Source organism: Typopeltis vanoorti, chromosome 18 (assembly GCF_054136105.1).
Source record: "Typopeltis vanoorti isolate ZY-2024b chromosome 18, IOZ_Tvanoo_1.0, whole genome shotgun sequence".
Taxonomy (NCBI): domain Eukaryota; kingdom Metazoa; phylum Arthropoda; class Arachnida; order Uropygi; family Thelyphonidae; genus Typopeltis; species Typopeltis vanoorti.
In genome coordinates, this window is record NC_143566.1 from 14,656,429 (window position 1) to 14,679,851 (window position 23,423).

At 36.9% G+C, this 23,423-nt stretch overlaps 1 protein-coding gene across 2 annotated transcripts in view; it reads right to left on the reverse strand.

Moving 5' to 3' along the window:
- The window catches only part of LOC150096503 (nucleosome-remodeling factor subunit BPTF-like), a 425,630-nt gene that overhangs the window by 222,414 nt on the left and 179,793 nt on the right, over positions 1–23,423 (reverse strand). The window contains exon 10 of one of the 2 annotated variants that reach the window (XM_090407800.1): positions 2,293–2,431. In XM_090407800.1, coding sequence (XP_090263926.1) covers positions 2,293–2,431 — 139 coding nt within the window. Of the gene's footprint in view, positions 1–2,292; positions 2,441–23,423 lie in introns of both variants that reach the window. The other variant, XM_090407799.1, reaches the window with a different exon arrangement.

The following is a 23,423-nucleotide window of genomic DNA, read 5'->3' on the forward strand; positions in this document are numbered from 1 at the left end:
TCATTATCACCAAAGCTGACAAGGGGAAAGTAACAGTAGTTATGGACTCAGCAAATTACAGAAGAAAACTTTCTCTTTTACTTCGAGATCGCTCCACATATCAAGAACTTGATTACAATCCAACCAACAGACAACTAAAGAAATTAAATTCTCTCTTAGATGAAGTCATCAGTTTAGATAGAGACACAATTGAAAGACTTAAAATTCATTCTGTAAGTCCTCCTAGATTTCATGGTCTTCCTAAAATACATAAGATTGACTTTCCTCTTCGTCCAATAGTAGATTGTATTGATTCCCCTACTTACCGTATAGCCAAATATCTAGCTAAATTATTGAAATCTCACATAGGCAACTCTAGTTCTTTTCTAAAAAACTCCTCAGATTTCTTAGAAAAATTAAAAAATGTCTCATTGCAACCTACAGATCTTATGGTGAGCTTTGATATAGAATCTTTATATATAAATGTACCTCTCAAAGAGACTTTAAAATTACTTGCTGACATCTTTCCAGAAGACATTATAAAACTATTCAATTTCATAATACACTCTTGGATATTTCTTATGTCAAAACAAATTTTACAGCCAAGTAGAAGGAATGGCCATGGGAAGTCCTCTCTCTCCTGCTTTAGCCAACTTTTATTTAGAACATCTAAAAAAAGTCCTCTTCTCATCTATTTTCCCTCAACCATCCTTTTGGGTAAGATATAATGACATCTTTAATGTATGGCCACACATCAAAGACTCCTTACCTTCTTTTTTAACCAGTATCAATTCCTTACATCATCGTATAAAGTTTACTATGGAAATGAAGAAAACAACCAGTTATCTTTTTTAGATGTTCTCCTCATCCGGTCACCTTCAAATACTCTTACAACTAAAGTTTACAGGAAACCAAGGTTCACAGGTCATTATATTCTTAAAGAATCAACCCACCATCCTTGTCATAAAACAGGAATCATAAAATGTCTAATCAAAAGAGCCAAAACTAATTGTTCTACTTCTAATTTTCTACAGAAAGAACTTTCTACTATCCAACAACACATGAAACTCAATGGCTTTTCTGAAAAAAGTACTCAACATCTTCTCGATTCTTATAATCCACCACAAAACAACGAAGATTCAATAGAACGAGTTCTAATTCCATACATCTCCGGGATTTCAGAACCTATCGCAAGAATTCTGAAGAAATATGAGTTAACAGCCATGTATATTCACCTATTAACAAATTATCTTCCCATTTTCCTTCTCCTAAAGACAAATGCTCAACCATATCTCTTCCTGGAGTTTATCAAATTCCCTGCAACTGTGATCTCTCCTATTTTGGACAAACTGGACGTTCTCTTGAAAAAAGAATCCAAGAACATCAATCCTCCATTCATCACAACAAACCTGAAAAATCTGGATTGGTTCAGCATGGGATTGAAACTAACCACAACATCATTTGGTCAAAAACTCGCCTTTTACATAGATCCGGTTATTAATTTGAACGTTTATTCAAGAAAGCGTAGGGGCCTTACTCCATCATCCTAACCTGAATCGGAATGACTGTATATCTATATCAAAAATCTGGGAAAGTCTAATCAGGATAACTCATTAATTCATATTAATTTTATGTTATTTAATATTATTAATTAATATCTTTATTTCAATCATGTCTCTGCTTAAAAATATTCCCTTTAATACTTAAGTGATATAACATCACGCAGCTTGTTCTATTTTTCAATGATCTATTGTTAGAATTCCACCTTGTATAGCAACATAATGTTGTAATGTCCAAATAGGAGTAGTAAGGTGCTGGACCAACAGATTGGAGGCAATAAATCTAGGAGTCTAAGGCTTGATTTGGACTGTAGTTATCATAATAACAAGAAGTATATTCTTGTATCTTTTTCTTATCTGTTGTGTTTCTATCAATGCACACTGATTGAACACAACAAATAAGAAAATTTATGAATTTATGTGCATCTTTATGTTTGAACATGGTGTTTGTAATATTACTCCATGTTCTGAACAGAAATCGAGCAGGTACTTACCTTATTATGAGCTTTTCTCTCAAAAACTTCTCCAAATATTTGTCTTCCATTTTGAGAATTATTTGCCTCTGTTAACTTCTACTAAAATTTAACCTCTATTTAATCAATTAAATCAATTTCAATACCAGTTTGGGTATTGAAATATATATCTTCCAAAGTTACATATAAAATTTTACAAACAGGAAAAATTTACTACTAATTAGAGAAAGAGATCTGTACACTTTGACTTTGAATCAAGAAGAAAATACCCATTCACTTACTTGTCACCAAACTGTTTAATTTCCCACAATTCTAAGTCTTCTTCTGGTATCCATATTTCAGCAACTGTTGGTCCTTTACTTTGTGGAGATTCTGGTCTCCGTCTTTCACGAAGACCACTACGTTGAGGAGGAACTTTATCTGCAAAAGCTAAATATCATGAATACTCCTTAAATGAGGATAAGGTGACACACACACACACACACACACACACACACACACACACACACACACACACACACACACACACACACACACAAGGGTTCCCAAAAACCAGAATTTTTTAAAAAATTTTTTTATTAAAGCTTATAATACCCTATTCTATATGGCATTAATACCATAGTACTATGGTATTAATACCATAATACCATATTTAGTACCATAACACCATATGGTATTATGGTATTAAAGCTTATAGTCCATAATACCATAGTCTCCTTCAAAGCACTCTCCATGTGAGTCAATGCAATTGTCCCAATGTTTTTTTTTTTTCACTGCTGGAGACAGTTCTGGAACTGTTCAACTGGAATGCTGTTTATGGCCTCCAGCAACTTTTCTGTCACTTCGTCCACATCAACAAATTGCTGCCACTTCATGGTGTTCTTTATCCGTGAGAATAAAAAAAAGTCACATGGCAAGAGATCAGGCAAGGATGTTTTTTTTTTTTTTTAATATCCTCTGTGAGCAAACGAGGCACAAATTTAGAAAACATATGTTTCGTTTGTAGATGTTCTGCTCAAATTCGCTGGCACAAACTCCATGACAAATTTGTCTCTTCAGGAACTTGTTCAATGGTCTTTCGATGATCTTCGTTGATTGCCTGGCAAACCTTCTCATGTTTTCAATCACTTCTGCTTGTTGAAGGTCAGTGAGATTGTGGTTGGCCTTCAACTGACACGTCTCCATTTTTGAAACAGGAAAACCGCTTATAGACCTGTGTTTTACCTAAAGTGTCGTCCTCTAAGGCTTGCTGAAGCATAACAATAGTTTCAGCTGCAGCTTTAACCAAAAGAAAACAAAATGTCATGCACATTCTATGTTTTTGGTGGTCAGCAATCACAAAATCACCTAACTTTCTTCTAAGCACTAATAGCTAAAAAAGCATCCACAACAACAAACTAGTTCACACAGGAAGACGCCACTTGCCAGATTGGCGTGTACGGCATCATCCGTAACTAGAAAATGCAAGCGTGCCAAGTTCAGATTCTGGTTATTTTGGGGTATCCCCTGATATATATATACAGGGTGTTCGGGATAAATTTGACATATTTATAATTAATTATATTTTTCCGTAAGTTACATGTATTAACACACACTTCTCTTCATTTAAAAGTTTGGACCCTTCTTCATTCATATACAAGATGTCAGAAAGGATGGATAGCTGGAACCCACCTGAATCATGGAAGAGAATAACTTGTATCATGATGATTCGTGCCCGCCATCAAAATAAGGATATTACGACTGCTGCCCAGTGCTCCCTGAATACAGTAAAAACAATCAGGCATGAACTAGAAACTTGCAATGGTGACTACGAGGATGTAGCAAGAAGAAAGATCCCTAGCAGACGATCTGATTGCGTTCGTACAGCAGAATTCCTCGCAAATCTGCAGGAACAGGTGTTGAAGAACCCTGACATTGGAATTCGGGCTTTGTTCGTGGAGTTGCTAACTGTAGTCAAGCCCTGGATAACAAGGGTAGCCAATGGTAGGCCGTATGTATGGCAGCAGGATTCGGCCCCTTGCCACACCTCTGGGAAAAGTCAAAAATGGTTGTCTGAAAATTTCTACGACTTCACCAGTCCAAATGTTTGGCCTCCAAACTCCCCAGACCTTAACCCCATGGATTATTTTGTATGGGGCGCAGTTGAAAAAGACACCAATCGCACTTCCAGTAATACAAAAGCCCAGTTAATGGATAAAATTAAAACAGTTTTTGCGGCCCTTCCCAGGGAGACTGTAGCATCAGCTTGTTCGAGGTTCCGAAGCAAAATTGAAGCTGTGATCGATGCTAATGGTGTTTATTTTGAGTAAATCTTGTTGATAGTATTGTAATTAACTCTGCCTGTAATGTTTTTTTGTCAATTCATTAAATTTAATAGATACAAAGAAGATTTTCTTTTTCCTTACGAAACTGTCAAATTTATCCCGAACACCCTGTATATATATATATATATATATATTTATATATATATCAATAGATTTATATAAATGATGTGTATATAGCAGCTGATGTGCAAAGAGTACATTCGAATATCACAGTTTTTGTTTTGCTAATCTTGATTTACTGCTATATAAAACAAAATGAATTTAAGAGAAATGACAATGTTTAAAACACATTTCAATTTCAAATAAAATAAAACAATAACAAATACAAAAAGTATCAATGCCACAGAATTGTTGAAACGTTCCAACTAACAACATAATAACTTGTTTGTATAACTTGAATCTCAACTCAGAAATGATGCCACAGAAATGTATAATAGTTCTATTGTATAAGCTTGTACAAAAACCGATGTGTCTAAGTACTGACCTATCAGTATCTCTGGTGTGGTAGTGGAGATTTCAGAGAAGTTGGTAAGAACTCGCATGCAGAAATGGGTAGACAAACATGCTATACTCTGCAAGGAACAGCATGAGTTTACTAAAGGAAGGTCATATTTTAGCAATTTGCTCATATTTTATAACAATGTTACAGCCGAGTTGGATAAAGGGAATGGATACACTATGATAACGTTGGATTTTTATAAGGCATTTGATAGGATACCACACGAAAGGCTATTGCATATGTCTGTCAACCATCCCTTGACCTGGATCAAGGGATGGTTGACAGACAGATATCAAAAAGTGGTATATAGTGGATGTGAATCGGCCAGATTTAAGGTGACCAATGGTGTATCTCAGGGTTCAGTTCTTGGGCCATTATTGTTCAATCTATACATTAATGACATCAGGAAGGATTTAACATCAGATGTGCAATTGTTTGCCGATGATGCGAAGATAGGCAGGGCAATTAGAGATGCTACTGATATTCAGCAATTACAAAATGATTTGAATAGATTGGAAATTTGGGCAAATGAAAATGGCTATCAATTTAGTGTTAGTAAGTGTAAAGTTATGCACTTTGGCATGATTAGAGTTCCAGGGGCATATTATTTACGCTACAAGAAACTGAAGAGGCAAGGGATCTTGGTGTATATTGGTGGACAGTAATTTAAAGTTTAAAGGTCGCATAGCAAAAGTTGCAAATACAACCCAGAGGATAATTGCGATGTTGAAGCGAACCTTGACGTGTAAGGATAAGGAAGTCATTTTGCCTCTTTATAAGGCTTTGATAAGATCACACCTGGATTATTGTGTACAGATTTAGTCTCCCAGGTTCCAAGGGGATAAAGAAACTATAGACAGGGTGCAAAGAAGAGTTACAAAGATTATATCTGGATTATGGTATTTAGATTATGAGGATAGATTGTGAATATGTGGATTGCAGACTCTGGTTAACAGGAGAAAGTGGAGGTGATATCATAGAGGCCTATAAACTTTTGAATGGGTGTTATAGGATATCAACTGATGAAATTTTTCATTATATGGAAGATGGGAAGAGAACATGGGGGCATCCATGGAAGTTAAATTTATTTGCAGTCAAGAAAGGGGTAAGAGCTAGGTTTTACTCTCAGAGAGCAGTGAGTGAGTACAATAATTTGCCCTTAGGGGGTAGTGAGTGCATCTAGTGTGAATGAATTTAAGGGAAGGTATGATTAGCTGGTTTGGGTGATTTATAGCCTCCCTTAACGAGTCCTTGACTCCTTGGAGGTCTCAGATGATGATGATGATGATGATGATAATAACAACAACAACATCATGGGAATCTGTCACAATATCAGGAAAAAAGAAGGAAGCTTTATTATGCTTGGGGGGGGGGGGGAAATACAGGTGTAGAAATAAATTCTGGATCATGGTGAAAGCAATAAATATAAACATTGGTCCGAGCTTTATGCTTTCACATGAATCATATGATTATAATCATATCTGCATATGCAATGATGTGTAGTTTCACTGAATCAAACAATATAAAGAACACCTTTAAAAGGCTGTCAGTAAAGCAGTTATAAAACCAATATAATTTATTGGTTTTATAACTGCTTTTCAGTATTTTTTAAGATTATAAGATTCAATTGCCATAATAAACATGTCACATACATACAAACATTATGAATGTCTGCAATAACAAATATGTACCACACTGCAAATATTACACTGATGACTAAGTGTTTTATGAATGAGTTATTTTTACACTTTTTCAATACACCATTGGCCCATATTTTGACATAGTTAGTGAATTTTCCTGGATAAGCTTTCCTGGATAAGCTTTCCAATAAATGTTAATAAAGAGACAACTATTCCATTCCTCAAGCATAATGGTAGTCAATTACTATAGTGAAAATAAAAACATTCATCAAACCCTCAGCATTTAAGGCTTCTCAACAGTGCTCTATCAGATTGATACATATTTGTTCTGTTTGGAACAAATTAGTTAGGAAATTATTATTATTATTATTATTATTATTATTGCATGACATCTCCAAGGAGTCCAAAGAGTCATCGAGGGAGGGCACCTACTCTACAGCTACCACTCGATCCACCAACTACAGCAAACCACATCATCTACTGCACACCACCACTAATATTTTCACAGACAATCACAAACATCCATGCCCACGGTGGGAATTGAAACCTCATCCTTTTGGCTGGAGAGTGGATACACTAGCCACTTGGTGCCAACCAGGCTGGCTAAAAAAACTGTGCACCTGGCATACTCGTATATGTTTTGTGACGTACAGGTTTGATAAATTAGACTATTCAGTCTAATTTCCTAACTCATGTAATTCCATTTTATATATATCTCAGACATGAGAGGTCTCAGCACATATAATATGACAATACAGTGTTTGGCCAAGTGATCAGAGAAAATAAAGGAATTTGTTAACGGGTTCCTTGAAGAGTCAGGGATTGTATGCATTGGGGGAAAACAGTATGAAGAAGATTGTTCAAAAGGACAGGGGGTATAGGGAACCAAGGAAGATGATGAGAAATTGGTTTCAATGAATCTGAACATTATATGGATACTGACTAGCATTTGCTCATATTCATACATGATTAGAGGAATACCTGACAGCCCAGTTCACTGGGACAACATCCATGGAAATACCTATAGAAAAGATAGCAAAGAAAGAGCATTTAATGAAAAGTGACTAGAGGAAGTCAGGGAGAAGAATCATCTATTAAGCATACAATCTAGCATTGTGGGAGGTTTTTGGTGCTCCTTCTGAGGTAGTGCACCTCACTCAGTACTGTCCCTTTTCATTCATCCTTTTTCCCCCTCATTACACAGCTTCTCCAGGCTGCCATCACTGAGGTTCCATGCTGTCCAACATGAAGACATCTGCTCACAGTCTTGGGGAAGGACCCAGGACTTTCTGTGGTGCTGGTGTGTGGTATCCAGGGTAGCCCCAGCATTCCACTCCTAATCATAGCATTGTTTGCTGAAGAATAAGCAACCACATGTAGCTCTGTGGCAAAGGCTCCAGCACTGAGAAACTTCTTTCTGGGAATGAGCAGATTTTATCCTCATGTTTTTTAGGAGCTGTAAATGGGTCTAGTTGCAGAAACCATCATTTCCTCATTAACAGTAAATGTTAATTTACTGTTAACGTGCAAATGCCACAGAAACAAATATACAAACGTTCTTAACGTTTGTTCAACAGGGGCATCAACTTAGAAAATGTTACCATTCTTCATCTGGAAGGATGAATCTCACTCACAAGTTCATATCCTTCTTACAGCTGCCCTCCCAGTGCAAGAGGGGGACTGGAACTTTAGACACTGCACAATATATTATAAAGGTGACAGCACCTAGTGATGCTGCTGCCAAATCTGTAATATATACTGCCTCTTCACCACCTATTAAGGGATGCCATTCTCAGTTTCAAACTGTTGAATCTTCTTTTCATCATTTTACAAGGGTGGACTGAAAAGTTCTCGGCCTCGACCATAGATGGCAACACTATCAGCAAGATTTTTTTTTCTAAGTTGGTACATCTGTCTTAAGCATGCATGTGAAATTGCAAGTCATTCTATCAAGTAGTTTGTTTTATACAGCTGTCTGAAGCAAAAGTGTTGTCTGTATCCCTTGAAATGGATAAAATTGAGTATCATGCGGTTATAAAATTCTTTGTAAAAGAAGGCTTAACGCCAAAAGAAATTCATTTGAAGTTCATAAAAGTTTATGGGCACTCATCTCCTTCATTTTTGACAATCAAGAAATGGACTGCTGAGTTTAAACATGGCTGTACCAGCCTTGAAGATGATCTATGTGAAAGACGTCCAAAAAGTGTAAAAACACCAGAAATCATTGATCAAGTGCAACATGTGATATTGGATGACCGGCAAGTCAAAGTGCATGAAAGTGCTGAGATTATAGCCATTTCAAAAAAACGTGTAGGATATATTTTGCAGGAAGAATTGCATATAAACAGCTTTGCGCAAGATGGGTGCTACGCTTGTTCACAGCAGATCAAAAATGCATTGCATGAAAATCTCTGAACAGTGCTTGAAGCATTTTAACAAGAATAAAACTGATTTTGTGCATCAATTTATTACTATGAATGAGACTTGGATTCACCATTACACACCAAAATTCAGACAGCAGCCAAAACAGTGGACAGAAGCGAGCTGTTCAGCGCCAAAGAAGACAAAGTCGGTTTCATCAACAGGAAAGGTCATGGCATCAGTGTTTTGGGATGCTAAAGACATTTTGTTTATTAATTACCTTGAAAAGGGTAAAACAATAACTGGGGAATATTATTCCGATCTTTTAACCAGACTAGACGAAAAAATTCATCAGAAAAGACACAGTTTGCAGAAGAAAAAATCATATTTCATCAGGACAATGCACGTGCCCACAAAAGTGTTTTGGCAATGGGAAAATTAAGGGATGTGCACTATGAATTTTTGGAACATCCACTGTATTCCCCAGATTTGGCTCCCTCTGACTTCTATCTCTTCCCAAAACTAAAACTCTTTCTTGCTGGTCAGCATTTTTCTTCAAATCAAGAGGTGATTCCAGCTGTAGAGGGGTATTTTGCAGATCTTACTGAGAACCATCACAGGGACGGGATAATTGCGCTGGATCATTACTGAAATAAATGTATGTTTTATAAGAGATTATGTTGAAAAATAAAAATAATTTTGAAATTATAAATTCCTTTTTTCATTGTTAGGCCAAGAACTTTCCAGACCGCTCTCGTACCTCTGGCACTCTCAGGTGCAGGCTCCATGATATCTCCCAAAATCAAGGCATTTCGGTGCCCTGCATCCACAGTCTTTCTCCCCCTTCCCCACTGCTACATTGGGGAACAGACAGGAGAGGTGCTACATGCAGCATGAAATCAGCCATACCTCTGATGCCCAAAGCAGCACAAAGGGTAGAGTCAAGCCAAACAGGGCATGTGAGATGCCATGCCTTCACAGATACCAAGAGTTCTGACATGCTGAATGCAAGGATGACACTCCTAGCTCAAACTATCCCCATGTATGAAGACTCTCCATGGCTGTCACTCTCCCCCCCCCCCCCCCCCGATCCCCAGTTTAGAGCAAATTTGCTCATTGAGTTCATACTCCAGTGCCACTCCTCAAGAAAAGTTCAAAGCCCTATACAGGAAGACCACGATTGGCACTCCTCTGATAGATGCAGCACGAAAAAGCTGTTCTTACTGTGTCTGGGTTATTGTTTTAACAAGAATGTCCCTCCCACACAGCTTATTTATTTATTTTTTTACAAACTTTGGAGATTCTGCCAACCCTTCCAGATGAAGAATGCTGATATTTTCTGAGTGGATGCTCCTGCTACATAATTAAGAAAATTTGCAAACTTGTGTTTTTATTTGCAAAAATACGAGTTTGCAAATTTGAAAACTTATGTTTTTGTTTTCTAGCTGCAGAAACCATTTGCAAAATGGTTTATGCAGCTAGGCCCATTGATAACATTGACAAACACAAAGATAAAAAACTCCTCATTCCCAAGGTGATGTAAGCTGTAAGGAGGTGTTAATATTTTGTTTGGCTAAACTCTTGCTATTGATCAAGCCACCTAATATTTTCTCCTAAGTTTGGAGATTCTATCTCCAGGTCTATGTATTTGTGTTTCACTATATTACATACATGCAAACTCGGTTTTCTTTTTTATCTATTTCATTAACAAAGTATATACATGGTGGCCATAATTAAACTTTCCCTATTCAGAGCCTTATGTAGCTTGATCTGACAATCAGAAGGTCACCAAATTTGGTAGGAAGACTAATCAAGACAAGGGAAGACATGGGAATATGACACTATACATTAAAAAAAAAAGCATTAAAATGGACTGACAAATGAATAACAGACTAAACTGAAATTAAAGTTTCATGGATGAACTCAAGCACAGTGAGTTCATCCATGCGAAAGAGGACCTGACCACCATTTTCATGGGCCAAAAACTGCATCTGGTACACAGCACTGTCAATAGCAGAAAGTAACATGCCATAATGCATTGTCCTTTAAGGTTGCCAAGTTAGAGATACCACCATGATAGATGTTAGCTTTTTTTTTTTTTGAAATTCACAACATAGATGTTAGTCTTCAGTTAACCCCACAACCAAAAATCACATACAGTAATATCAGGGGAAGCGAGGCAGCTGGAAAGACGTGACTAATCTCTTTCTTCTGTGAAGTGATGCCATACAAGCTGCTATACTGGTCATGCAATGTGTGGAGGTACTTCATCTTGCATGAAAATGGATTCATCCAGACAATGTCATTGATGAAGTTGTGGAATGACAACACTGCTCAGCATATCATGATATTTCCATGTGGTAATGGAACAAGTTACTGGCCTGGCAGAGTGATCCACAAGACAGAAGTCATATTATAAAATCTACTGTGAAGCAACACCATGTGCTCCAGGAATCACCCCATTCCTTGGGTGATTTGGAAGCCCAAATTTGACAGTTTGAGTGTTTACAGTCCCAGTCCCATTCAGAAAAAAATGTGCCTCATCTCCCCAAAGAATTTTCCAAGACCAACTATCAATGATCTCCAATCTGACCAGAAACATCCAGATCAATGTCATTTGCTTATCATAATCATTGCGTAGCATCTGCTGTACGAGGCTGATCTTGTATGGATAAAATGCAATAATTTTGCGCAGGACATTCCATACCATGGAATCAGGCATATTTGATTGTCATGCTACTCCATGGGAGCTGTTACTACCAGCAACATTTTCGTGTAATCTGTTGACAATTGTAGTGGCAACTTCAATTATCCATGGCGGCACTGGTTTCTGTCCTCTGCCAGTTGAACTTCCAAAGATTCTGTTTCTTCAAACTTTCAAATCACAGATCTAAATTTACTTGACAGAAGACCTTTACACAAGTTCTGGCAGGTTCTAAGCTCATGAAGAGTGGCTGATGCATTGCACTCATTAGAGTAAAATAACTTTATCAGTAATACGTGATAAGGTAAAGTGAAGTGCATGTTAAACAACTATCATTAAATATACATTTTTTTTTTCTTTTAAGGTCATACAGTCATCAGCATTCATTGTGAAGAATTTATGGAGAGAAAAATACATGTTGGCATAATTACTTTACTTATAATTATGAAAATAACAATCAACATTTCGGTCTCCATATTGCAGTCATGATCAATAAAATATATATATGCAAACAAGACACAAGCTACATGGCACTACACAGAAGCAAGATAAAATCTAAATGTTTTGTTAATCATTTACCCTATGACCTCTGGTGATTTCTGGCTCAAATATGTTGATGATATTTTTGCCATTTGGCCTCATGGCTGTAAAACATTAAATACATTCCTAAGCCACCTGAACAAACTACACAAGCATATCCAATTTACCATTGAGATTGAAAACAATAACTTTCTTCCTTTTCTAGCCACATGTCTTTCCTCCGGTTGCCTTTGATTCATGGTATATGGGAAACCTACACATACACACACAAAAATTCATGCCCATCCAACAAAAAAACAGTTCACAAGATCCTTCACAATAATACCATAAAAGCAAAAAAAAAAAAAACTAGGATGCCATAGCCATACCATATATTAAGGAAATATCAGAAAAAATGGATAAAATACTACATAAATTCATGTAGAATTTATGTAGTATTCTGCAAAATTAAAAAGTACTGAGCTCATCCATAAAGATCTCCTTCTCTACCTTGCCCACTCAGGGATTTACAAAATTCAGTGCACCTGCAACTTACCCTACACAGAGAAAACAAGGAGCACCATCTCAATAAGAAAAGACAAACATAAATGCTACATTAAATCCCTCCACTATGATAAAACAGGCCTGTCAGCCCATGCACTTCAAACATGTCACATAATCAACTAGAAAGTACCAAATTCCTACACCCACCAAAAGGTGGTTTGAAAGAAAGTTCAAGGAAGCTTATGAGATGCTGAAGGACTCCTCTGCAACCTATATAGAATTCAAAACATGATGGAAGAATTACCATCATGTTTTGAAATTCATAAAATTCAGCTATCCAGCAATGAAACAGAATACAACTCTTTTGGAACTATTTTTACTTAACAAATGTCAGTTCACAAACAGAGAATAGCTTTCCATCTAATCTTCACTCAAAAAAATTAAAAAAAATTACAACAGTGAAGTTAATTTAACTTCTGAATATGAGTTAAATAATAAGGAATCCACACTATTCATTCCTTATATTTTTGTTCGTTTCTTAAAGGGAATCATTTCCAATTTTCACTCTGCTTCTTCTATCTGTTCCATTTCTTTTTTGAATCTCTCTCTCTCTCTCTCTCTCTCTCTCTATATATATATATATATATATATCTATGTTTTCTCTCTTTCTGCATTTCTAGACCTGCCACAATCTTTTTCACTTACCTATGAATCCTCACCACCACTTCTTCATCTCCACAAAATCCACTAGATCTGTGCACGTCGGTCCAGATGTGGCCTCATAAAGGGGAACAATAATTTCTCTATCCCTGTTTATTAGTGTGTTTGTTCTTCCACAACCATGTAATGTTTTGGCTATCTTTGCAATACGCCCTCAAAACTTCAACTCTGTGTCCACAATCACCTCCCAAGTACCTGATTTCATCACTTTCTTGAAGTTCAATTCCATAAATTCATAACACAGCTTGTGATCTCTTCTTTCTAAAATGCATCATCTTACAATTGGCAACATTAAACTGGCAGCCGTTTATCTTCACCCATATACTGCTAGTTTATTTATGTAATCTATGATTTTTTAATGATACTTGTGACATAATGAATAGAAATATATACACATTAGCACAAGAATAATGTTTAATTTGCCAAATATTTCAGTCTGAATATTACAGACCATCTTCAGTGGCTACATAGGAATAGTTTTTTTTTTTTTATTTTTTATGTCTACATGTAAAAAAATAAAATTAAAAATTAAAAAAAAAATAAAATAAAATAAACTATTCCTATGTAGCCACTGAAGATGGTCTGTAATATTCAGACAGTAATATTTGGCAAATTAAACATTATTCTTGTGCTAGCGTGTAGATATATATCTCTAATTATGTAACCTAAATTGTAGTAGATACTAACGACTTAAATAGTGATAAGTTCAGTATGAGAGAGGACATGAAAGGGTAGTTGGAAGAGGCGAGCGTTACCTTGCCTCTTCCTCAATATTACCTCGATATGATAAAAATGAATTAAGAAGAAGGGCTATGATGGCAAACAATTTAATGTGTAGGCTTGTGAATGAAGGAATGGATCAAGTTTTTGAATGTGTAGAATATTATATAACTGCATTAATGATGGAAATGGGCTTTATCATAGAAATGTTGACAAGGAGAGAATGATTTCAACTTTGTGTTCATCCAGTTTGGACCCATCAAATGTGTGCAAAGATGTCTACATGTATAAGGCGTTAGAGAAGAATAGAGATCTGCAAGTTGTCCAACTGTGTCATGCAGACTGCAGACAAAAGTATACAAAAGTACATGCTGGTAGATTATTATGTTTGTGCATAAATGCTAGGAGTATCAGAAACAAATGGGTAGAGTTTGTTGCTTTGGTCAATATGTTGGGACCTCAGATTGTAGGTATTAGTGAGACCTGGCTATCAGAATCAGACATACTAACTGGTATCGAATGTTAAGGGTACAGTATTTGTAGGAAGGATAGAGAGGATAGGAAAGGAGGGGGAGTGCTGCTAATGATATTGGAAGACTTGAATCCAGTTACAGTTGAGATCTACAATAGTAGTACTATTACTAACAGTATTTCCTGTGGCAGTGAGTTTGAAGCCACCTGGTGTAACAAGATTAAATCCATAGTAGGGTGTTGTCCTTAATTATCCAAATATTGGTTGGGTAGCAGTAGAACCTTGTGAGAAGAATGAAAATGAATTTATTGAACTGTTTCAAGACAACTTCCTCAAACTGCATGTCAATGTCAAAGCGTGTTAGATTTGATTATAGCATCAGAGGGCATTTCCATTAAAGATATAACTATTCTGCCTCCCGTTGGTGACAGTGATCATGCGGTACTCACTTGGGAAGTGACTAAGTTTATGAATGTTCCAATCAGAAAAGGATACATGCTGAACTACAAAGCAGGAAATTATGACCAACTGAGGAGTATACTGAGTTCAGTGGAATGGGATTGGTTGCTGGATGGGAAGAATATCAACAGTGAACGGGAACCATTTAAACAATACTTAAATGATGCAACATCAAAGTGTGTCCTGAGAGTATGAAGAATAAATAGGGTAGGAATTAAATGGATGTGTAATCTTATTAAGCAAGAGATTCGTAAGAAAAGGATGATGTGGAAGGAATACTGTGTGCATAAGGATGATGTCCGTTATGAAAATTATAAGCACCAGGCTAGAATAGTCACAACTGTTGTATGGAATGCAAAGTCTGAGTATGAAAAGAAACTGGCTATGTGTGCTAAAGACAATTAACAAGAATTCTATTGATATGCTGCAAGTAAAAGAAAGAATGAATATGAAAAGATAACTCTTCTAAATGCAGATGGCGTGAGGATAACAGATGCAGAAGAGGTTGTTCAACTAATGAGTGCACATCTTGTTAAAAACTATCAACTTGGTGTATGCAACATTGAGTTCACTGTAATTCTTCACTGGATGAAGAAACCTCAGGTGTATGAGGATGAGATATTAGAGCTGTTGCAAACTGAATAAGAATTTGCAAATAGGGACTGATGGGATATAAGTACATGTGAAGAAAGAGTGTTGAGCTGAACTGGACATTCCTTTGACCAGGCTGTTTAATATGAGTCTGAGAACAGGAAAGAGTCTACAGGAATGGAAAGAATGTATGGTAATTCCACTGCACAAGGGTTGTGCAAAGAACAATGTATCCAGCTATTGATCAATTAGAATCTCCAGAGTGGTGATGAAGATTTTCGAAAAATTAGTTAGGGGTTGCATTCAGAAATGGGTTAAACAGTGAATCTCTACTTTGCAATGAGGAACATGAGTTTACTAAGGGAAGGTCATGTTTTAGCAACTTGCTCACATTCTATAACAATATCACCTTTGAACTAGACAATGAGAATGGATACACCGTTATACTTTTGGATTTTGCTAAGGCTGTTGACAGAATACAGCATGGAAAACTATTGTATAAATTGGAGAATATGGGTTTGGATTATAGAATATTAGCATGGATAAGAGGATGGCTGACTGACAGATATCAAAAAGTGGTATACGGGGGATGTGAGAATGCAAGATTATTGTCATAGCCTTTACTAAGAAGGCTTGCAGGACCTCCTTAACTGGGCAGTTGACTTCTTCTCTATTCGAGGCCTTTCTATTAATGTAGAGAAGTCCTGCTCTTTAGCTCTTGTCCCCTCTGGTCGTGAGACAAGAAGCTTAAGGTCGAGACTATAGAGTTTTCCCTGCACAGGAGGCCGTTGCATGCTTTGACCATCCTGGAAGAGTGGAGGTACCCTGGAATCATGTTCACTCCAAAGGGAAGGTCTTCTGTCCCTTCTATCCTAGAAGCTGGGATCGCTTGTTTGAGGAAAGTTCCCTCAAGCCCCAGCAAAGAAAGTTTTTCCTTTCCCACTATCTCCTACCTTGCTTTACCACAAGTTGATGCTTGGTAGGACATATATCTCAGTACTGTCCCGAATAGACAGGACTATCCATTCAGCCATGAGATCATGACTCAGACTGCCTCTTGCCACTCCTACTGCATATTTCCATGCGAGGGTGAAGGATGGTGGGCTTGGGGTTCCATCACTTAGATGGCTGATCCCACGACTGCGGCTGTCAAGAATCCCACAGTTAGAACTATCTTCTTCCCCCATCTGCAGAGAGGCTTTCTACAGCCCAAGAAGACTTTAGGCGGGATAAAGGCTGGTCCCATTATCAAGGTACCTTAATCGAGTCAGCACCCACAGAATACAAGAGATGGGCATCTCTGCTGCACTGTTCTGTAGATGGTGCTCCTTTAAAAGAGTCATACCTGGTGCCTCCCTAGAATGATTGGGTAAAGGATGGCACCAGACTCCTCCCTGGGTTCGAATATATTGATCTTATCAGGACGAGGATCAATGCCCTACCTACTCGAGCCCGCACAACTCGATGGGGTAGTGACGACGCCAACTGTAGGGCTAGCTGCCACTACAGTGAGACACTGTCTCATATAGCCAAGTGTTGCTTCTGCACCCATGGGGGTCCACGCGAGGAGGCATGATGCCTTGGTTTCCATTCTGAACAAATGCTTTAAGAACAAAGGTTGAGAGACTGTGGTGGAACCACATTATAGGACCTCCGCGGGTTTGCATAAACCAGACAGTGATTAAAAGAGATGGTGACATTTGGGTTGTTGATGCCCAGGTGGTGGGAACAGGGCGTCCACTAGCCTATAGCCATAATAATCAAGTAAATTATTATAAAAATAATGAAGATCTAGTTAGTAAGATACGGGAGGAGCATGGGGCAACTCCGAGGTTTACCAGCACCACCATCTCTTTACATGGCGTATGGAGTGCAGATACTTATAAGAACTTAAAACAGCTTGAGAAGGACATAAAAGTTCTTTCTTTGGCATGGCATTGCCACCAGAGAATGACTACAATGATAACTAGAACAGGTATAGGGTAAAACACTTGTAAAGGTTTAGGCCTATATCAAGTCTGGACATGATGTAAGGGTAGTACTGCTCATAACAGTACAAAGATTAATTTAAAAAAAAAAAAAATAAATAAATAACCAGTGGTGTACCACAAGGATCAGTGCTTGGTCCATTGTTATTCAGTCTGTACATTAATGATATTGGGAAGGATCTGACAAGTGACATACAGCTATTTGCTGATATACAGTACTTACAGAATGAATTGAATAGGCTGAAATCAGCTCTCTTAGACCGCCGCATCAGCTCAACATTAACTTAACCATTTCTTTTGCTTCTGTCACCTTTCTACCATCACCACTTGTAATGATGGTAAACTTCAAGAACTTCCTCTTTTGGAATGCTGCACAGGCCAGACTACCATAATTTCATTTCTGGTTTAATTTGGTGGAGTTTATGATTACTCTCTCTGATAATTTGCTAATAATCTGCAAATAGTACAGGCAGATAGTGGTGGAGGTTTGAGAAATGAGCTGACCTCACTGCAGTATAAATGCATATATATATATATATACAGTGGTGAGCTATAAGGGGCTTGTGCGAGCTCTTTGTTAATTTTTTCTCAAATTTGCGAGCCCCTTGTTTTTCTTGTTTAGTTTTTTATTTTTTCAAAAAAAAAAAAAAAAAATTTTTTTTTTTTTTAAATAAAAAATTAAGCAACAAACTCATACGGTAACCTAACAAAAATCTATTCGGCAGTGTATAGATTATTTGGAATTATTGTTTCAACTCCTCTATAACGAATGCACCCAAGTTTTAAAATAAAATAAGTGCATGCGCTATCTTTACCCTTCTTCATTCTGGTAGCCAATTGAATGGTGAAACCAGTAGCCAATCAAATGTTTTATAAAAGATTTCATTCTTATTATATTTTGTTAAAAAATGTTTTTCTTATGTAAGATAAATTAACACAGTTGATTGTGTATAAATATTTCATGTTTAGATCATGAAATATTTGTTTAAAAATGATAGCCTTTAAAGGTTGATTGTTCTCTTACACTTTTCGATTGGAATTTGTACACACACTATGGCTTTTTTTTTATTTTTATTTTTTATTTTTGCTCGACGATGCGAGCCCTTTGTTAAAATTTCCATAGCTCACCACGATATATATATATATATATATATATATATATGTTAAAGATACCAAGCTATTTTAAACCTGGTTTTACCATGAGTTGCCTTGGTCTTGCACTACGTGCAGGGTCAGCTAGACTTGTAACACTTGCAGGTGCAAACTTGACTTGTTTGCTTACTTGGGAAATGGAGTAAAACCAGGTTTAAAATAGCTTGGTATCTTTAACATTTATTATACCCAGGGTAAAATACTTTCTATATATATATATATATATGTGTGTGTGTGTGTGTGTGTGTGTGTGTGCACCTTTGGTAGCAGTGGAATCTGCTGTATTTTAGTACCCTATCAAATACAGCTCTGTAAAGTTGGAACATTATAGTGAGATTTATGCAGATATGTTGTCTGGAAAGAAGGCAGATCTCACTAGGTCCTCCGATTTTGAGCAAGTTGTGTAGATAGACATAAAAACCAGAGTATTCTATTCTATGAGTTTCAAAGAACTGCTGCAAGACGACAACAAGAGTAGAAAATTTGGTAGCCTACTGAAAGAAAAGCTGTATTCTGGCATGTACGATTGCCATGGTGGAAATGAGTTTGGTGGCATCTGAGCTATGTTGTCTACTACTATTTCTAGAGCTTTTATTATTATTCGTGACACCTCCAAGGAGTCTGAAGACTCATCACGGGAGGACACCCACTGTACAACTCTCCATATCCACTACCACACAGAACCTCTACTACCAATCATCTACACCAATGCCATCTACTGCCCACAACCACCACCACCGCTAGTATTTTTTGTCTGTAAATTGCATGTGTTCTGAAGGGCCGATTTGTCTGTATGTGGGATGAAAAACCAGAGTTTCCGGGAGAAAAAACCTGCTACCTCCGTATGAGATCAGCTAACTCATCTTCGATCAAAAAAGTCCATATAAAGATTCCTCCCGTTACGACGAGAATCAAACTTAGGCCTTTTCCAATTGAAGGGTGCAAAGTACCGTTTCTTCTAATTGTGCTATGGAGGTGCTTTTATCTGCAAACCAAAAGGTTTTATGGCGGTATATTGTTGTAGAAATTCTCAAATTGTGGCCAAAACATATTGGATACATGGAATACTCTGATAGCGATTTTATTTTAGTTACGCATAACAGATGGCTGTTGGCATCAAAGTGGCAAAGAAGGTTCATTTACCTAGTGATACAGAACTACAAATAAGTGACATGCAAAATGCTCCAGTTGCAATTCTGATGGCATTATGATGAATAGGGTCTAGCCATCACATCACAGCATACTCTTCCTGACAGAAGCACTGACTTAGGACCTGTAGCCAAGTTTTGATTTTTATCAATGCCCTGTGCAAATGAAGCAAACATCTGTCAGCATCCCAGCATGTAAAAGACAGGGTGCATAGAATGTTTATTACTTTATGGCACTTGTCTAATAATTGATGTAGGTGAGGGGAGAACTGAATTTACTGTCAAATATTATTCCCAAGAACTTGACACCTGATGCAACTGGGATTAGTGATTGTCCTTGTTGAAGTTCTGAGTCAGGATGAAGATCACGTCTGTGGCAAAAGTGAACATAGTTCCATTTTCTGCTGTGAAAATCTGAAACCATTTGAAAGTGTCCATTTTGAGAGATAGTCAATGGCTTGCTGCAGATGTCTTTCTATGACCCTCATATTACATTAGTGACAGAAGATGGTAAAATCATTGTATAAGGCATTACCTACTGTTGTAGGATGCTATTCTGTTACTGAGTTGATCTTGATTACAAAAAGTGTGACCCTTAAAACAGAACATCGTAGGACTCCCTGTTCTTGGTTATAAGGGGCAGAGAGGGCAGTTTCCACTTATAATTGGAAGATTCAGTTAGATAAGAAGTTTTGGATAAAAAGAGGGAGATTCATTCTAAGATCAAAGTTATGTAAATCTTTCAGTATTCCAAATCTCCAAGCAATGTTACATGTTTTTTCCATATCGAAGAAAACGATATTAGATGCTCATATTTCAGGAAGACATCTCTAATGAATGCTTCCAGCAGAACAAGATGATTAGTGGTAGAATATTTTTGAAAGCCAGATTGTATTCTGGAATAAAAGTTGTTTCTTTCCAGAAACATAAAAAATGAGGATTAACCATTTTTTTCCACAATCTTGCACAACTAGTCAGAGCAACTGGACGAAAGTTATTTGGGAGTTTTGGACCATTCCCTGGATCAAGAATGATAATTATAATCGCCTTTTGCCAGGTATCCTGAGCAACAGTTGATTCATTGCTAATGTTTTACCATCTCATAATGGTCCACAGCAGTTGGATGACATTTAAGCACGCTTTCATTTCTACTTTGGTAAATGGCCTGTTTTATTCTTTTGTGCCATTTGAAGAAAAATATATTAGTTGTTCATTTGCTTTTCTTTTTTTGGACAAGGAACTCAGAGGGAGAAGATGTATTGCTGATGTTTTTGCAAAAATCCACCTTTTGGTCCACCATTTCTTCATTACGGTTTTGATTCTGCAACAATCAGTTTAATCCCTATCAGTAATGTATCATGTAACAGAGTGTATTATAGAAGCAGCCACAACTTGGTGTATTTTTCACAAATACTACACAATGACAAACCTAACTGTTTTCAGCTTTCATTTGAACTCAAGCAAGATACAGGTGTCAGAACCAAAAAGAACTCCTAGAATCAATTTACTTCTTCTATATCAGGGTTTCTCAAACAGTGTTCCACGAAAAGTGAATAGGTGTCTTCTCTATTATTGTTCATGTCTCCTATGTGTTCCTTTTTCCTGATTTCAAAACTTCTAGAAGTCTGGCCAATATAGTTCAAGTCACATGAGCAGGGGATGTTGTAAACTCCGGCATATTTGTAAAAAGGATGACTATCTTTTGGAGATCTTAAGAATTGGCGGATGGTCTTTGAAGGTTTAAAACCCACTCATATTCCATGTGGCTTGAGGAGTCTGGCAATTTTATTGGAAACTGTCCCCACATACGGAATTACAATAGTGGAATTATAATGCATATATTCAGGCTGTCTTTGTGGGGAGTCACAGAAAAGTATCTTGTGGATCAATTATCTAGGATATCCATTCTTTGTAAGGTTATTTGATATCAGGGAGAGTTCATCTTTGAGGTCTTTATCATCTGTCATAATGAGAGAGGCTCTATTTTTTAGCATATGTACAATGCTAAGTTTCTGAGAAATGTGGTGTGAAGAAGTGAAGTGCAAGAATCGACCTGTGTTGGTTGATTTGCGATGACTGCATCCATATGTTTGTTTCTTAATTAAAGTGTCCAAAAATGGTAATTGATTTTCTTTCTCAAGTTCTAAAGTGAATTTAATTTTGTGGTGCAAAGAGTTGATCTTGCTTAGAAACTCGAACGGATCCTTTTCAGTGTTCTTCTGTGACCTCCCCCCACAAAGACAGCCTGAAGATATACATTATAATTCCACTATCGTAATTCCGTATACAGGCACAGTTTCCAATAAGATTGCCAAACTCCTCAAGCCACGTGGAATAAGAGTGGCTTTTAAACCTTCAAAGCCCATCCACCAATTCTTAAGATCTCCAAAAGCCAGTCATCCTTTTTACAAATATCCCGGAGTCTACAACATCCCCTGCTCGTGTGACTTAAACTATACTGGCCAGACTTCTAGAAGTTTTGAAATCAGGAAAAAGAAACACATAGGAGATGTGAACAATAACAGAGAAGACAAACCGGGGTTAGCCTTTCATTTCTCTAGGACAAACCATACCATATAATGGGACAAAAGCTCCATGCCCTACATAGAGGAAGATTTCCGCTCCCGAATGATAAAAGAAGCCACAACAGTTATTTGTTCAAAACAAAACCTAAATAGAAACCAAGGATTAATTCTGCCTGAGATCTGGAAAATCCTCATTAGATGTTTAAACTTGCCAGAATTAATTTTTTACAAAAACCAGAATGCATACATCACACACATAGAGCGTGTGATATATGCATTCTGGTTTTTGTAAAAAAAGCAATTATATTCGGTTCATTTACAGTTTTAGTGTAACAGTTTTAGCGTTTAAGTGGTCTTACATCTATATATCTTTTACCCTGATGAAGCCAACAGCTATAGTTGGCTTCGTCAGTTGGTATAACTTAGTTTCAAATAAATCTGACATATAAACCCAAATAGAAGTCAATCTTTCCTATAGGAAGGTACTGATTAGAATATTTAACTAATATCTAGAATATGTTGTCATTTCCTGAAAAATTAAAAGCTGGTAATTGCTTGGTAGGCATTCGAACAAATGGAGCAGGAAACGTGCTAGAAAAAAAAAACAATAGGGACCAGTGGCAAAATTAAAAAGGGATGTGTCAGATTTTATATCAACATACTGTATTACACACATCTTGTTTTAAATTCTATTAAAAGTATTCCTTTTGTTTCTGACACTGAAACATTAGTAAAATATTATACACACCTTTTAGAATTCACTAAAAAGACAGAAAGAATTGGGTCAAGTAGCAGCTATGTTACAAACAAAAATCCTGAAATTTGATTATCTGCATTGGAGTACTTAAGGGTCAAAGCTATATAACTGAGAGGAGACCTCCAGATAGTATTTAAAGGAATGCAGAGAACCGACCAGGGCTTCTGACCTAATGTACAATCCTCACCTTCTCGTGGTGCACCCTGTTGGGTATCTACTTGGATACTGAACGAACAAGGATGGACTGGCAATTTGGAATTTAGCCAACCAAATTGTATTTTTATTGGCTTAAACCAAAATACAAAATGATGGTACAACATGACAAAATT